Raw genomic sequence first — 17,500 nt, 5'->3', positions numbered from 1 at the left:
CGGTGTGATTTGAATCGGTTTGTGTCCCTTCTGTTTCTCTCCTCTCAGTTAAAGACCAGAACCAGACACTAATTTCCGTTCCACCTTAAATAATTGCAGCTTGCGTCACTTTGAAGAAAAAGAGGCTCACCAAACTTTCAGCTCCACCTTAAAGCCCCAGTGTGTAATAGCCACTGTATTTAAGGTGGAGTTTAAACTTTCTCCTGTGCTCTGTCCCTTGTTTTCTGTGTTTTGTCCTCTGTGCTCTGTCCTCTGTCCCCTGTCTTCTGTGTTTTGTCCTCTGTGCTCTGTCCCCTGTCCCCTGTCCCCTGTCCCTTGTTTTCTGTGTTCTGTCCTCTGTCCCCTGTCTTCTGTGTTTTTTCCTCTGTGCTCTGTCCCCTGTCCCTTGTTTTCTGTGTTCTGTCCTCTGTCCTCTGTGCTCTGTCCTCTGTCCCCTGTCTTCTGTGTTTTTTCCTCTGTGCTCTGTCCCCTGTCCCTTGTTTTCTGTGTTCTGTCCTCTGTCCTCTGTGCTCTGTCCTCTGTCCCCTGTCTTCTGTGTTTTGTCCTCTGTGCTCTGTCCTCTCTCCCCTGTCTTCTGTGTTCTGTCCTCTGTGCTCTGTCCCCTGTCCCTTGTTTTCTGTGTTTTGTCCTCTGTGCTCTGTCCTCTGTCCCCTGTCTTCTGTGTTTTGTCCTCTGTGCTCTGTCCCCTGTCCCTTGTTTTCTTTGCTCTGTCCCCTGTCCCTTGTTTTCTGTGTTTTATTCTCTGTGCTTTGTCCTCTGTCTCCTGTGCTCTGTCCTGTCTCCTGTGCTCTGTCCTCTGTCCTCTGTGCTCTGTCCTCTCTCCCCTGTCTTCTGTGTTTTGTCCTCTGTGCTCTGTCCTCTCTCCCCTGTCTTCTGTGTTCTGTCCTCTGTGCTCTGTCCCCTGTCCCTTGTTTTCTGTGTTTTGTCCTCTGTGCTCTGTCCTCTGTCCCCTGTCTTCTGTGTTCTGTCCTCTGTGCTCTGTCCCCTGTTCCTTGTTTTCTGTGTTTTGTCCCCTGTGCTCTGTCCCCTGTCCCTTGTTTTCTGTGTTTTATTCTCTGTGCTTTGTCCTCTGTCTCCTGTGCTCTGTCCTGTCTCCTGTGCTCTGTCCTCTGTCCCCTGTGCTCTGTCCTCTGTCCCCTGTGCTTTGTCCCCTGTGCTCTGTCCCCTGTCCCTTGTTTTCTGTGCTCTGTGTTCTGTCCCCTGTGCTCTGTGTTCTGTGCTCTGTCCACAGTTCCCTGTCCCCTGTCCCCTGGGTTCCTGTGCAGGTGCTGAAATTTGGAGAGAATGTCATGTTCAGAACTGTCAGAAAGATATTTTTTTCAAAAAGGAATCAATGAAAAATTACATTTCTGATTTCTGGTTCTGTCCCCTAACATTTGTGATATCGGCTCTGTCCCCTTGGTTCTTTTCTCTGGGTTCTGACATCTGTGTTCTGTGAGGGTGAGGATGGAGGTTGTAATGGTGTTTGTGAGAGTGAGGATGGAGGTTGTAATGGTGTTTGTGAGAGTGAGGATGGAGGTTTTGCTGGTGTTTGTCAGACTGAGGATGGAGGTTGTGGTGGTGTTTGTGAGAGTGAGGATGGAGGTTTTGCTGGTGTTTGTGAGAGTGAGGATGGAGGTTTTGCTGGTGTTTGTGAGAGTGAGGATGGAGGTTTTGGTGGTGTTTGTCAGACTGAGGATGGAGGTTTTGGTGGTGTTTGTGAGAGTGAGGATGGAGGTTTTGCTGGTGTTTGTCAGACTGAGGATGGAGGTTTTGGTGGTGTTTGTCAGACTGAGGATGGAGGTTTTGCTGGTGTTTGTCAGACTGAGGATGAAGGTTGTGGTGGTGTTTGTGAGGGTGATGGAGGTTTTGCTGGTGTTTGTGAGAGTGAGGATGGAGGTTTTGCTGGTGTTTGTCAGACTGAGGATGGAGGTTTTGCTGGTGTTTGTGAGAATGAGGATGGAGGTTTTGCTGGTGTTTGTGAGAGTGAGGATGGAGGTTTTGCTGGTGTTTGTGAGAGTGAGGATGGAGGTTTTGCTGGTGTTTGTGAGAATAAGGATGGAGGTTTTGCTGGTGTTTGTCAGACTGAGGATGGAGGTTTTGCTGGTGTTTGTCAGACTGAGGGTGGAGGTTTTGCTGGTGTTTGTCAGACTGAGGATGGAGGTTGTGGTGGTGTTTGTGAGAGTGAGGATGGAGGTTTTGCTGGTGTTTGTGAGAGTGAGGATGGAGGTTTTGCTGGTGTTTGTGAGAGTGAGGATGGAGGTTTTGGTGGTGTTTGTCAGACTGAGGATGGCGGTTTTGGTGGTGTTTGTGAGAGTGAGGATGGAGGTTTTGCTGGTGTTTGTGAGAGTGAGGATGGAGGTTTTGGTGTTGTTTGTCAGACTGAGGATGGAGGTTTTGCTGGTGTTTGTCAGACTGAGGATGGAGGTTTTGGTGGTGTTTGTCAGACTGAGGATGGAGGTTGTGGTGGTGTTTGTGAGGGTGATGGAGGTTTTGCTGGTGTTTGTGAGAGTGAGGATGGAGGTTTTGCTGGTGTTTGTGAGAGTGAGGATGGAGGTTTTGCTGGTGTTTGTCAGACTGAGGATGGAGGTTTTGCTGGTGTTTGTGAGAGTGAGGATGGAGGTTTTGCTGGTGTTTGTGAGAGTGAGGATGGAGGTTTTGCTGGTGTTTGTCAGACTGAGGGTGGAGGTTTTGCTGGTGTTTGTGAGAGTGGGGATGGAGGTTTTGCTGGTGTTTGTCAGACTGAGAAGGGAGGTTTTGCTGGTGTTTGTCAGACTGAGGATTGAGGTTTTGCTGGTGTTTATTAGAGTGAGGACTGAGGTTGTGGTGGTGTTTGTGAGGGTGATGGAGGTTTTGCTGGTCTTTGTGAGAGTGAGGATGGAGGTTTTGCTGGTGTTTATGAGAGTGAGGACTGAGGTTGTGGTGGTGTTTGTAAGAGTGAGGATTGAGGTTGTGGTGGTGTTTGTGAGGGTGATGATGGAGGTTTTACTGGTGTTTGTGAGAGTGAGGATGGAGGTTGTGATGGTGTTTGTCAGACTGAGGATGGAGGTTGAGCTGGTGTTGGATTGGTGTTTGTGGAACTGGGTCATCGTCTGCTTTTGGTTTATTCCAGGAACAAGGAACTGCTCAGAAACACCTGCTCTCTCTCTCTCTCTCTCTCTCTCTCTCTCTCTCTCTCTCACACACACACAAAAACTAAATTTACACTCACACACAATATATTCACGCTTTCTCTGTCTTACACACACACACACACAAACTAAATTTACACTCAAAATACATTCTCTCTCGCTCTCTCTCTCTAACTCTCTCTCTTACACACACACATACACACACACACATCCACTCCTGGCTGTGGTTGGAGCTGAGTGATTTGGTGGTTGTTTTGCTGCTGAAATCGTAACTGAGTGTTAGCTTGCTTTCTCTTACATAATCTCACTGTTAGCGTGTTCAGGACTGACACTTTACCTCATGACTGACACTTTACCTCAGGACTGACACTTTAAGACTGACACTTTACCTCAGGACTGGCACTTTACTTTAGGACTGACTCTTTACCTCAGGACTGACACTTTACTTTAAGACTGACACTTTACCTCAGGACTGACACTTTAAGACTGACACTTTACCTCAGGACTGACACTTTAAGACTGACACTTTACCTCAGGACTGGCACTTTACTTTAGGACTGACTCTTTACCTCAGGACTGACACTTTACTTTAAGACTGACACTTTACCTCAGGACTGACTCTTTACCTCAGGACTGACACTTTACTTTAGGACTGACACTTTACTTTAGGACTGACACTTTACTTTAAGACTGACACTTTACCTCAGGACTGACACTTTACTTTAGGACTGACTCTTTACCTCAGGACTGACTCTTTACCTCAGGACTGACACTTTACTTTAGGACTGACACTTTACTTTAAGACTGACACTTTACCTCAGTACTGGCACTTTACTTTAGGACTGACTCTTTACCTCAGGACTGACTCTTTACCTCAGGACTGACTCTTTACCTCAGGACTGACACTTTACTTTAGGACTGACTCTTTACCTCAGGACTGACTCTTTACCTCAGGACTGACTCTTTACCTCAGGACTGACACTTTACTTTAGGACTGACACTTTACTTTAGGACTGACTCTTTACCTCAGGACTGACACTTTACCTCAGGACTGACACTTTACTTTAGGACTGACTCTTTACCTCAGGACTGACACTTTACCTCAGGACTGACACTTTACCTCAGGACTGACTCTTAATCTCAGGACTGACTCTTAATCTCAGGACTGACTCTTAATCTCAGGACTGACTCTTTACCTCAGGACTGACTCTTTAACTCAGGACTGACACTTTACTTTAGGACTGACTCTTTACCTCAGGACTGACTCTTTATCTCAGGACTGACACTTTACCTCAGGACTGACTCTTTACCTCAGGACTGACTCTTTACCTCAGGACTGACACTACCTCAGGACTGGCACTTTACTTTAGGACTGACTCTTTACCTCAGGACTGACTCTTTACCTCAGGACTGACACTTTACCTCAGGACTGACACTTTACCTCAGGACTGACTCTTTATCTCAGGACTGACTCTTTACCTCAGGACTGACACTTTACTTTAGGACTGACACTTTACCTCAGGACTGACACTTTACTTTAAGACTGACACTTTACCTCAGGACTGGCACTTTACTTTAGGACTGACACTTTACCTCAGGACTGACACTTTACCTCAGGACTGACTCTTTACCTCAGGACTGACTCTTTACCTCAGGACTGACTCTTTACCTCAGGACTGACACTTTACCTCAGGACTGACTCTTTACCTCAGGACTGACTCTTTACCTCAGGACTGACACTTTACCTCAGGACTGACTCTTTATCTCAGGACTGACTCTTTATCTCAGGACTGACTCTTTACCTCAGGACTGACTCTTCATCTCAGGACTGGCAATTTACCTAAGGCAAGGCAAGTTTATTTATAGAGCACCTTTCATACAGAAGCAATTCAAAGTGCTTTACAGAAAAAGAAACAATTAAATTAAAAGGCAGAATAAAATCATAAATTTCCAATAAGATAATTACATAAAAAGAGTAAAATGATTAAAACAATTTAAAATGACAATAAATGAAAAGAAATAAAATGCCGTTACAGAAAAGTGCAGAATATTTTAAACTGAGCTGTAAACTGCTCAAACAGGAGTGTCTTAAGCCTTGATTTAAAAGTGTCTAAAGTCGGGGCTCTTCTAATATTCTCAGACAGCTGGTTCCATTTAAAAGTGGCATAGTAGCTAAACGCTGCCTCTCCATGTTTAGTTTTGACCTGAGGCAGGACTAACTGACTAGTTCCTAAGGATCTGAGCACTCTGCTCGGCTCATATCTCTGTAGCAGATCTGATAAATACACTGCTCCTACCCCATTAAGACATTTATAAAACAGTAATAACACCTTAAAGTCTATTCTGTAAGAGACTGGTATCCAGTGTAAGGATTTGAGGATGAAGGGGGGTGATGTGATCTCTTCTTTTGCTCCTAGTGAGAACTCTGGCAGCTTCATTTTGAATCAGCTGAAGCTGTTTAATGGTCTTTTTTGGAAGTCCAGCTAAGAGACCATTACAGTAATCAATCCTGCTAGAAATAAAGGCATGGATAAGTTTCTCCAGGTCTGTTTTAGTCAGAAAATCTCTAATCTTACTGATGCTCTTAAGATGGTAAAATGCTGATCTAGTAACCGCTTTAATATGAGACTAAAACTGAGATCTGAGTCCATTAATACACCAAGGTTGTGAGCCAGTTCTTTAGATTTGAGGGCCCTCGAGTACAGATACGCAGCCAATCTTTGTCTCTCAGTGCTATTCCCAAATAGTATAATCTCAGTTTTATCTTTATTCAGCTGCAGAAAATTGTGTCCCATCCAGTTTGTGATGTGTTCAAGGCACTTGCTTAAAGAGTCACTGGACCAGAGTCGTTTGGGGAGAGGACTGTGTAAATCTGAGTATCATCTGCATAGCTGTGATAATACAGCCCATAGTCCTGTAGAATCTGGCCAAGAGGAAGCATATATAAATTAAATAAAAGTGGACCAAGAATAGAGCCCTGGGGGACACCACAGGTTACTGGCATGTTCTCTGAAATATTATTTTCTATTTCTACAAAGTAGTTCCTGCCTTCCAGGTAAGAAATGAAACACTTCAGGACTGTTCCTGAGAGTCCAATCCAGTTTGCGAGTCTATCTATAAGAATTGTATGGTCAATGGTATCAAAGGCAGCACTAAGGTCAAGAAGTAACAGAAGAGATACCATTCCAGCCTCTGTATTTAAGCGGATGTCATCAATTACCTTGTTTAGAGCGGTCTCAGTGCTGTGATTAGACCGGAAGCCGGACTGGAATTTGTCTAGGCTACTGTTAATGGACAAGAAACTAGTGATTTGCCTGAAAACTATTTTCTCAATGATTTTGCCAATGAACGGTAAATTAGAAATTGTCCTGTAGTCACTTATCAGAGATGATTCTAAAATTTTCTTTTTTAGAAGAGGCTTTACAACTGCAGTTTTTAGTGAGGAGCTCAGAAAAACCCTCCGACATGAGTGAGGTGTTTACAATGTGGAGTATGTCTGGTGCTATAGTGTGAAACACACTCTTTAAAAAATTGGTTGGTAGTGTGTCAAGACTACAAGTGGATGGTTTGAGATGATTGTCAATTAAAACTGTGTCAATTAAAATTTTATTATCAACAGTACTGAACTCTGACATTTTAACTAAGGAGTTTTTATGAGGTGATGGAGAGGGTACAGACTCATTGTTGGATATAGATGTACTAATCACTTGTCTGATATCCTGGATTTTAGTGTTAAAAAAGAATGTAAACTCATTACATCTCTCAGTTGATACTAATTCAGGGGCCATCGGTGTGGGTGAGTTAGTGAGTCTGTGGACCACGGTGAAGAGGATTTTGCTGTTGTTAGTGTTATTGTTGATGATGCTAGAGAAATAGGATTGTCGTGTTTTGCATATTGTTGCGTTGTATTCACGTAGCTTATCTTTGTAGATTTCTTTGTGAATATGAAGACTTGTTTTACGCCATCTGTGTTCTGCCTTGCGACACTCCCTCTTTTGGATTTGAACAACAGAAGCATTTCTCCATGGGGCTTTCTGTTTGTAAGACATAGCCTTCACTTTAACTGGCACAATCTCATCCATAACACTGACAATTTTTGTATTAAAACTATTCAGCAGATCATCAACAGAGTTGGATCGTTCACATGGTGTAGTGCACATTTTACTCATGAAAAGTGTAGCTGTACAGTCCTTTATAATCCTTTTCTTGACACAAACTCTTCTGTCTCTGATGACTGGTGAGGCCCACACATCAAAGAGCACACAGTAGTGATCTGAAAACGCGGCATCCTTCACAGTCACTGATATGTTGAGACTCTTTGAGATAACAATATCCAGAGTGTGACCATGACAATGTGTGCTCCCTGTAACATGCTGTGAAACACCAAAAGAGTCCAATATGGCGTGTAGTTCCTTGGCAAAACAGTCCTTGGGATTGTCGATATGTTAAAGTCACCAGCAATAACAAAATGGTCAAAGTCTGTAGAAATAAAAGACAGCATCTCTGTAAATTCATCAATAAAATTAGCACTGTACTTCAGAGGCCTGCAGACAGTTACTAGTGATAACTGTGGTGTCCCTTTCAGAACTACACAGAGATTCTCAAATGTTGTGAAGTCACCAAATGATAACTGCTTGCACTGAAAAGAACCATGGAACAGAGCAGCTAGACCTCCACCTTTTCTGCTGGCACGAGATGCATTTAAGAAATGAAAATCTGGAGGAGCCGACTCCAATAAAACAGTTGCAGCACTACATTCATTTAGCCAAGTCTCAGTTAAAAGTATAAAATCAAGCCCATGTGCTGTAATTAGATCATTAATTAAGTGTGATTTGTTTGTGAGAGATCTGATATTTAGAGCTAACTCAGTAACTCGTGCACTTTGCCACAGAATCTCTGTCTTACATTTTATATGCTGTAGATTGGCTACATTCACAGAATCTGACCTGAACTCCCTGTTCTTTCTCTCTCTGATAAGTTCTGGAATGGTAGAGATTACAGGCACCAAAGGTCCAAGCTTGTTTTGAAAACATGTTACTGCTGACATCATCACTGCAGCAGCCAGGACCCGAAAAACATCACTTTTCCTCGCCCTTATCAGCTGACGAAGCTGTGTGAAGCTCATGCTGGCGATGGGGCCGTGAGCGAAGCTGTCTTTCCGAGGGTCGAGGAGCTTGTCTCTTCCGTTGAGGTGCTCTAGGTGGTGAAGGTGGTGATGGAGCATGGTTTTTCTTAGGGGACAGTCTGGGGGACTGCAGTGGGGAAGTGGCAGTAGATGATGGTGGAGTAGAAGCTGCGGTGGTTCTTCTTTGCACCTGAGGGCTGGTAGAGGTCCACTGATGAAAAATTGTATTTTGAACTTACTGAGTGTGTTAAGGAGGTCATTAAAGTCTCTTTTTAAAACTTCAGACTCCTGCTTGACAGTGTCATTCTTTCCAACGTGTAAATAATCCTCTTCACATTCGTGTACTCGGCCAGTACAGCTGGAAGCTTTGCAGTAAGTTCAGGGACGGTGATATTTGACTTGCATCTCACTACGAGTTTTGAGTTTGTTACCCCATTAACAGAGTCATCTCCAAAGATCAGGGTGTCTGCAGTAGGCTTGTTAGGGTGTTGTGACCGGCTGACACTTCTGGCAATTTCTGTGCTGTGTTCACTGCGTTTGTGATTCTCACGAAGGACATGCAGTGGTTCAAATCTGTTTTTCAGCTGAAGTGAATAAGACCGGTTTTCTGGTCTGGGTCTGTGCTGTGCTCTCTCAGCAGCAGTGTTAGGTTTAGCAGCTGAATTTCCTGGAGTAGAAGACAAGACTACAGAGCTATACAAAGCACGGTGTTTGGGTCTAGCTTCAATCTGCACCCATTGCCTGTCTCTAGCTGTACTCACAGCAGTGTTGCCATTCACTCGATCCTCTGGTCTGGATCTGTGTCCCTCCACTATCCGCTGCTCTGTTAGGTCCTCAGCCCGCTGTCTGCTGCCCGTACTCCCACTCACTGTTACTCCTCGCACAGCTCCGACATGCCAGTCCTTAAACTCTGATAGCAGGTTCCAAAAATCTCTTTCCAAAGCTGACATTCTCTGTAGAAGTCCGTAAAAAATTTGACAGCACACGTTGAACAAAATGATGAGGCATTTCACAAGTTTCTTCCACTGTAGCCTGATGAAAAGGAACAGTCCTGGTTCCTAGAGCAATCACACTACTTTAAAAAGTATCAAAAGCAGAAAATATCCAGTTTTGGCTTCGTAGTGCTGCTGACTTGTGTATATTTAAAAGCTCAGATACTCTATCACAGAAAAACAAGTCGTTTTTTAAAAAATAAAAGGAAAGAAATAGAAGATAGCAGAGCTAAGCAGCAAAGCATCTGAACAGCAAGTAAGCAGGACAAGCACTTTATCTCAGGACTGACACTTTACCTAAGGCTGAGCACTTTACCTCAAGACTGGCACTTTACCTCAGGATTATCACTTTATCTCAGGACTGACACTTTACCTAAGGACGAGCACTTTCGTAGGACTAGCACTTTCTCAGGACTAGCACTTTACCTAAGGACTAGCACTTTCTCAGGACGAGCACTTTACCTAAAGACTAGCACTTTACCTAAGGACGAGCACTTTACCTCAGGACTGGCACTTTACCTCAGGACTGGCACTTTACCTCAGGACTAGCACTTTACCTCAGGACTAGCACTTTACCTCAGGACTAGCACTTTACCTCAGGACTAGCACTTTACCTAAGGACTAGCACTTTACCCAAGGACGAGCACTTTACCCAAGGATGAGCACTTTACCTAAGGACGAGCACTTTACCTAAAGAAGAGTACTTTCTCAGGACTAGCACTTTACCTAAGGACTAGCACTTTCTCAGGACGAGCATTTTCTCAGGACTGGCACTTTACCTCAGGACGGGCACTTTACCTCAGGACGGGCACTTTACCTCAGGACGGGCACTTTACCTCAGGACTGGCACTTTACCTCAGGACTGGCACTTTACCTCAGGACTGGCACTTTACCTCAGGACTGGCACTTTACCTCAGGACTAGCACTTTCTCAGGACTAGCACTTTCTCAGTACTAGCCCTTTACCTAAGGTCGAGCACTTTCTCGGGACTAGCACTTTACCTAAGGACTAGCACTTTCTCAAGACTAGCACTTTACCTTATGACTAGCACTTTCTCAGGACGAGCACTTTACCTTAGGACTAGCACTTTACCTAAGGACTAGCACTTTCTCAGGACTAGCACCTTAGGACTAGCACTTTCTCAGGACGAGCACTTTACCTTAGGACTAGCACTTTACCCAAGGACTAGCACTTTACCTCAAGACTAACATTTTACCTCAGCATTAAAATAAGGTGTGGTATATAACTGAGTACTTTAATAAACTGAAAACCTAAGTGTGTCATTTCTCATCATCGGAAACTGTTTGAGAAACTGTAGAAATTATGATTATAAATGTATGTGTGTGTGTGTGTGTGTAGGACCCCGTTCAGGAGTGGGGTGAGGAGGTGGAGGATGACGTTGTTTACGGAGTGGCACTCCACCGGATCTGTGAACCTGATTCTGATGATGTCACAGACACAGAACCTGCCCCGGAGCCCCGCCCTCTCAGCTGTGTTAAGTACCGAACGCTGAAAGTACGCCGTCTCAAAGCAGCGACACTGCAGCGGTTGATCTCTGAGTTGTTCGAACCCCACAGCAACGAGCCAGAGTTCCCCCGAATATTCCTCTCCACCTACAGGGCTTTCAGCTCCACCTCCTCCCTCATCCAGCTGCTCTTCCAGAGGTAAAACTATCTTTAAACCACATTTGTCCATTTGTAAAAGGTTGAGATTTTAAATGGAATGTCATGGTGTAGATAATGTAACCCCTTTATTTAAATGGAAAACGTTTATAGTTTTTTAAATATATGAATTTGGTGCCAGCAACACTTTCCAAAACAAGTTGTGACAGGGATGGGTCTGGACGAGTCCCTGGACTCTTTTACTAAGGAGCCATGTTGTTGTAATCAATGCAGAAAGTAGACCGGCCTCATCTCACTGGAATAAATAAGGCCTTCCCTGAAAAAGACGTTGTCTGGACGGCAGCATGTCACTCCAAACCCTGTGTATATCCTTCAGCATTAATGGTGCCTTTACAGATGTGACATTCCCCTACACCCTGTGAACTAATGCCCCCCCACACATCATCACGGACACTGGCCTTTTAACTGTGTTTATAACAAGCCCATGTCACTCTCCTCTTTATCCATTATTTCCAAACAGAATTTCAGACTGTGATTGTGTGAGACACAGGACACTCCTCCACTTCCCCTCAGTGCATCTGAAAAGAGTTTTTCTAACCCATGCAGTGATTTCCACAACAGAAACCTATCTGTGTTTAATTCAGTGCAGCAGTTTAAGGGCTAGAAGACCACAGCCAAAGATATCTTTTAAAGATGTTATGGGCTGTAGATGATGTATTCTCCTCGTCCCAACTGTTGGAATGTTTTGTTGGCATCAAAAAAAAAAAAAAAAAAAAAAAAAAGAAAAGAAATGTTGTTTTTGACCCATTTCAAATTACATACAGGTTCCATGCACATCATTGTTTTTTAAATGAATGTAATTATTTACTTACTTTAACCACTATTTTGTTTTGCACTGCGTCCCAACATTTCTAGAGGTGGGGTTAGTAGTTTTCACTGGAGCTCTGTGGCTAATGTAGCTAATGATAATGGAAGCTTTTTACATGGGTTATTTTTCACATTTTCAAACAGCTGTTACACTGACACCTAGTGGTCCGGAGTGAATCCGACACTCTGTACTACATTACACATTAATTTATTATTTCAGGAAATGCACACACACACACAGACAGAGACAGAGTGAGAGAGAGAGGGAGGATAAAAAAGAGAGGATAAAGCAGTAGAGTCTCCGTGTAACAGGTTGTACCAGAATGATTCCTCCTGAGCCCCAGAGGAATGGCCTGCTCTATTGTGTGTGTGTGTTTATCTGTGTGGGTGTGGGTGTGTGAGGATGAGAGAGGAGGACTGTATAAAATAGATCAGATTCCTGTGGATTGTTAATATACGACAAACTCTTCAATAGTTTATTGTGTTATTACTGTGTGTGTGTGTGTGTTTCTGCAGGGAGGATAAGATCACTAATCTGGACAGCAGTGTGTGTGTAAGAACGTGAGTGACGCACATCTCCTTAAACACAACATTACAACCACCTCCTTTTTTCTCCCCTCACTGTCCCCTCTCACAGCTCCACTGTCCCCTCACTGTCCCCTCTCTCGGCTCCACTGTCCCCTCACTGTCCCCTCTCTCGGCTCCACTGTCCCCTCACTGCCCTCTCTCTCAGCTCCACTGTCCCCTCACTGCCCTCTCTCTCAGCTCCACTGTCCCCTCACTGCCCTCTCTCTCAGCCCCACTGTCCCCCCTCTCAGCTCCACTGTCCCCTCACTGTCCCCCCTCTCAGCTCCACTGTCCCCTCACTGTCCCCTCTCTCAGCTCCACTGTCCCCTCACTGTCCCCTCTCTCAGCTCTACTGTCCCTTCAGTGTCCTCTCTCTCAGCTCCACTGTCCCCTCACTGTCCCCTCTCTCAGCTCCACTGTCCCCTCACTGTCCCCTCTCTCAGCTCCACTGTCCCCTCACTGTCCCCTCTCTCAGCTCCACTGTCCCCTCACTGTCCCCTCTCTCAGCTCCACTGTCCCCTCACTGTCGACTGGTTCGACAGACTCGACACACTCTAGTTCATCTGTTGCTCTTCATACTTTATCCCCCCTGTATACTGCATACTTTCTCCGAATTTACATCTACAAGTTGGACTAACAGCAGTGTGTAACCCCCAGTCCTCTCCCTCCATTGGTGCGGTTGTGGTTGGACGAGTTCTCCGAGGATTTCAGAGATTCCCCCCAGCACCAGGCCCTCCGGCTGCTCCTCGTTCACCTCCGTCACAGACTATGTTTCAGACGCCTTGCGATCCAAGCAGAAACACTGCTACACACACTGCAGGAGGAAGGTCAGAACACACGCACACACACACTTAGTAGAGTATGTCTTAACACACACTGCAGTATTACACTGTAAACATATTCAAAGTGTTAAATATGACGGTACCTTTCAAATAAGGCTTTTAAAAGGTTTAACACATGACTATTAATTAGGTGGTAAACACCTTAAATGTCATTAAAAAACCTTTGTAACAAAGAAATAGGAGGTGAGACAGTGACAGACAGTTTTGTGTCGAATTCTGAAAGAGTCAGAGCTCACTGAAAATATCAGGATAAAGAACAAAGTCAGATCTTATAGAGTATCACTGCTGAATAATCAGAGGTTAATTCATTAAAATCAGTGGGTAAGGGTTAAACTCGTTAACAAATCTGTGCTGGAGCTTACGGGGTTAATATCGACCGATGGAGGAGGCACAGTGAGGTCAGTATTCAGCAAGATCTGTGGGTTAACTCTAGATGGATGTGGGTTCACTATTTGGCAAACAGGAGGTCATTGTTACCTTTTCTCTCCGTCTGTTACTAATTAACTGATTATTAATGACTATTAATATGTTTAAATGTGATAAATAGTCATTAATAAACAGATATTAACTTGTTTGTAAATGTTAGGAGTCTGCTCTTATTCCAGGAGCCATACCTAGGAACTGTGCGGATGAGGTTCTTTCTCTTAGAGTTTACGTGTGTGCAGTGGAACCAGAGCAGCTCTGAAACAGAACCAGTCCAGAACCTCAGAAGAGCCCCGGCTTTAGACACTTTTAAATCCAGACTCTTCCCTTTTCATTCTGTAACTGCACTTTAGAAATGACATTACTTCTGTTTATATTCACTGTTTCTTTAACTGTGTTTTATTTGTTTAAGTGATTTTTATGTGCTTTGTTTATATTTAATTTCTTTTCACTTTTGACTCTAAATCAGTTTCAGTTGCTGTTGTGTATGAAAGGTGCTCTATAAATAAACTGTGTATGTGTGTGTGTGTGTGTAGACAGGCGAGTTGACACTGAGGGGTCAGAGGTCACCGGTGCTCCTGTTTTGGACGGCTCGGGGGGAGAAGCGGGGATCCGAACTGAGACACGGAGTTTACTGAGTTTCTCTTCTCGAGAAATCGCTGAGCAGCTCACACGCCTGGATGCAGTGAGTTAAACCCTGCCCCCACTGGGGCGTCTTTGGGGTCCAACTCTCTGGGGTCCGACTCTCTGGGGTCTGACTCTCTGGGGCTACTCTGCGGTCCGACTCTCTGGGGCATCCCTGGGGTCCGACTCTCTGGGGCATCCCTGGGGTCCGACTCTCTGGAGTCCAACTCTCTGGGGCGTCTCTGGGATCTGACTCTCTGGGGCGTCTCTGGGGTCCGACTCTCTGGGGCGTCTCTGGGGTCCGACTCTCTGGGGCGTCTCTGGGATCTGACTCTCTGGGGCTACTCTGGGGTCTGACTCTCTGGGGCGTCTCTGGGGTCTGACTCACTGGGGCATTTCTGGGGTCCGACTCTCTGGGATCTGACTCTCTGGGGTCCGACTCTCTGGGGCATCTCTCGGGTCCGACTCTCTGGGGCATCTCTGGGGTCCGACTCTCTGGGGCATCTCTCGGGTCTTACTCTCTGGGGCATCTCTGGGGTCCAACTCTCTGGGGCTACTCTGGGGTCTGACTCTCTGGGGCGTCTCTGGGGTCTGACTTTCTGGGGTGTCTCTGGGGACCGACTCTCTGGGGCTACTCTGGGGTCTGACTCTCTGGGGCGTCTCTGGGGTCTGACACTCTGGGGCGTCTCTGGGGTCTGACACTCTGGGGCGTCTCTGGGCTCCGACTCTCTGGGGCGTCTCTGGGCTCCGACTCTCTGGGGCGTCTGTGGGGTCTGACTCTCTGGGGCGTCTCTGGGGTCCGACTCTCTGGGGCATCTCTGAGGTCTAACTCTCTGGGGCGTCTCTGGGGTCTGACACTCTGGGGCGTCTCTGGGGTCTGACTCTCTGGGGCGTCTCTGAGGTCTGACTCTCTGGGGCGTCTCTGGGGTCTGACTCTCTGGGGCGTCTCTGGGGTCTTACTCTCTGGGGCATCTCTGGGGTCCGACTCTCTGGGGTCCAACTCTCTGGGGCTACTCTGGGGTCTGACTCTCTGGGGCGTCTCTGGGGTCTGACTCTCTGGGGTGTCTCTGGGGACCGACTCTCTGGGGCTACTCTGGGGTCTGACTCTCTGGGGCGTCTCTGGGCTCCGACTCTCTGGGGCGTCTTTGGGCTCCGACTCTCTGGGGCGTCTCTGGGCTCCGACTCTCTGGGGCCTCTCTGGGGCGTCTCTGGGGTCTGACTCTCTGGGGCGTCTGTGGGGTCTGACTCTCTGGGGCGTCTGTGGGGTCGGACTCTCTGGGGTCCGACACTCTGGGGCGTCTCTGGGGTCCGACTCTCTGGGGTCTGACTCTCTGGAGCGTCTCTGGGGTCTGACTCTCTGGGGCGTCTCTGGGCTCCGACTCTCTGGGGCGTCTCTGGGCTCCGACTCTCTGGGGCGTCTGTGGGGTCTGACTCTCTGGGGCGTCTCTGGGGTCCGACTCTCTGGGGCATCTCTGAGGTCTGACACTCTGAGGCGTCTCTGGGGTCTGACACTCTGGGGCGTCTCTGGGGTCTGACACTCTGGGGCGTCTCTGAGGTCTGACTCTCTGGGGCGTCTCTGGGGTCTGACTCTCTGGGGTCTGACTCTCTGGGGCGTCTCTGGGGCGTCTCTGGGGTCTGACTCTCTGGGGCGTCTCTGGGGTCCGACTCTCTGGGGTCCGACTCTCTGGGGCATCTCTGAGGTCTAACTCTCTGGGGCGTCTCTGGGGTCTGACTCTCTGGGGCGTCTCTGGGGTCTGACACTCTGGGGCGTCTCTGGGGTCTGACTCTCTGGGGTGTCTCTGGTGTCCGACTCTCTGGGGTCCGACTTTCTGGAGCGTCCCTGGAGTCGGACTCTCTGGGGTGTCTCTGGGGTCCGACTCTCTGGGGTATCTTCTCCAGGTTCTGAATCCACTACTACATTGGATGTGTCAGTGTCTCTGTAATGAACCTGTTTCAGAAACGTTAATGCCCCTGTTTGTTGTTAATCTGATTTTGTGTGTGTGTGTGTGTGTGTAGGCTCTGTTTGTGCGAGTGGTTCCATTCCACTGTTTGGGTTGTGTCTGGTCTCAGAGGGATAAGAAGGAGAACAGGAATTTAGCTCCGAGCGTCCGAGCCACTATCGCTCAGTTCAACTCTGTCACCAACACCGTCATCACCTCGTTGCTGTGTCCCAGAAACAGCAGCTCAGCACCCGGCTCTCCGCAGGCTCCTCGCTCCCCAAGGTCACCTCGCTGTCCCAGATCACCCCGATCTCCCAGAGGGGGGCGGTTCGCCTTGTGCCAGGCTACCAGCCCCCAGCAGCGGGCACAGATCATCGAGAAGTGGATCTGCGTGGCTCAGGTCAGGAACCTGGCGAGGGCCAAGTGCAACGCTCGCTCTGACCGGCCGCAGGAACCGGACCTTGGTTCAGTTTTTACCGCTGAGGGTCCAGGTTTGCTGCGAGGAAGGCTGAGTGCTCCACCCTTTTCCTCACTAGACTTCTTTATTTTTGCACACACAGATGGGTTCTTCTAGCGGTCACTCTGTCACAGGGTATTATATGAGCTTATATGGGCTGGCTGTCCATATAAGGGGTTGTGGGTCTGAGATGGATGTCCATATAAGGGGTTGTGGGTCTGAGTGAAACATAGCTCTGTAGTAAATAACATGGTACCAAACCACAACCTGTGTGTGTGCGTGTGTGTGTGTGTGTGTGTGTGTGTAGGAATGTCATCAGCTGAGGAACTTCTCATCTCTCCGAGCGATCCTCTCCGCTCTCCAGTCTAATGCTGTGTACCGCCTTAAAAAAACCTGGGCAGCAGTTAGCAGGTAAACACTGTAAACAACAAAAAAACAATAAACAACAACAACAACAACAGAGTGAATCCCACTGTCAGCAACAGAGAGGAAACCTGACATGATTGGATATTATTTGACCCCACCCACTGGTGACTGTGACATCATCAGAAACAATGAGCTTGTTTTAAAGAGATTGGTGCTGAACTGTAATGGACCCGTTGATGTGACTGATCTGTATTAATCTTTATTGATCTGTAATCACAGAGACAGTGCTGCTGTGTTTGAGCAGCTTTGTGAGAACTTTCCCGATGAAAACTGCGTCCTGACCAGCCAAGAGATCGTGGATGAGGTGAGAAAGGGCGTGTGTGTGTGCTTTTCCATTCCCTCTGATAGCAGTGTGTAAACACAGATAGCCGTGTTCCTCTGGAGCTGCAGCTCAGACACGAGACTCGCTTCTGAACTCTGAACGTTCTTCAAAACCAGAGTTCTTATAAAAACGAACCCAGACTGGTTCTGTGTCAGTTCAGTCTGGTCCAGTCTGGTCCATCAC

The 17,500-nt window shown here is 46.8% G+C and overlaps 1 protein-coding gene across 2 annotated transcripts in view; it reads left to right on the top strand.

The window, feature by feature from the left end:
- Positions 1 to 17,500, top strand: part of rgl3a (ral guanine nucleotide dissociation stimulator-like 3a) — a 23,166-nt gene that overhangs the window by 169 nt on the left and 5,497 nt on the right. For both annotated transcript variants that reach the window (XM_066665220.1, XM_066665218.1), the window contains exons 2-8: positions 10,587 to 10,891; positions 12,233 to 12,277; positions 12,941 to 13,110; positions 14,085 to 14,233; positions 16,189 to 16,512; positions 16,877 to 16,980; positions 17,215 to 17,299. In XM_066665220.1, the coding sequence (XP_066521317.1) occupies positions 10,587 to 10,891; positions 12,233 to 12,277; positions 12,941 to 13,110; positions 14,085 to 14,233; positions 16,189 to 16,512; positions 16,877 to 16,980; positions 17,215 to 17,299 (1,182 nt within the window). The remainder of the gene's footprint in view (positions 1 to 10,586; positions 10,892 to 12,232; positions 12,278 to 12,940; positions 13,111 to 14,084; positions 14,234 to 16,188; positions 16,513 to 16,876; positions 16,981 to 17,214; positions 17,300 to 17,500) is intronic.

This window comes from Hoplias malabaricus, chromosome 3, assembly GCF_029633855.1.
Source record: "Hoplias malabaricus isolate fHopMal1 chromosome 3, fHopMal1.hap1, whole genome shotgun sequence".
Taxonomy (NCBI): domain Eukaryota; kingdom Metazoa; phylum Chordata; class Actinopteri; order Characiformes; family Erythrinidae; genus Hoplias; species Hoplias malabaricus.
The sequence above is the reverse complement of the archived record's forward strand: the minus strand, read 5'-3'. Positions and strand labels throughout refer to the sequence as shown.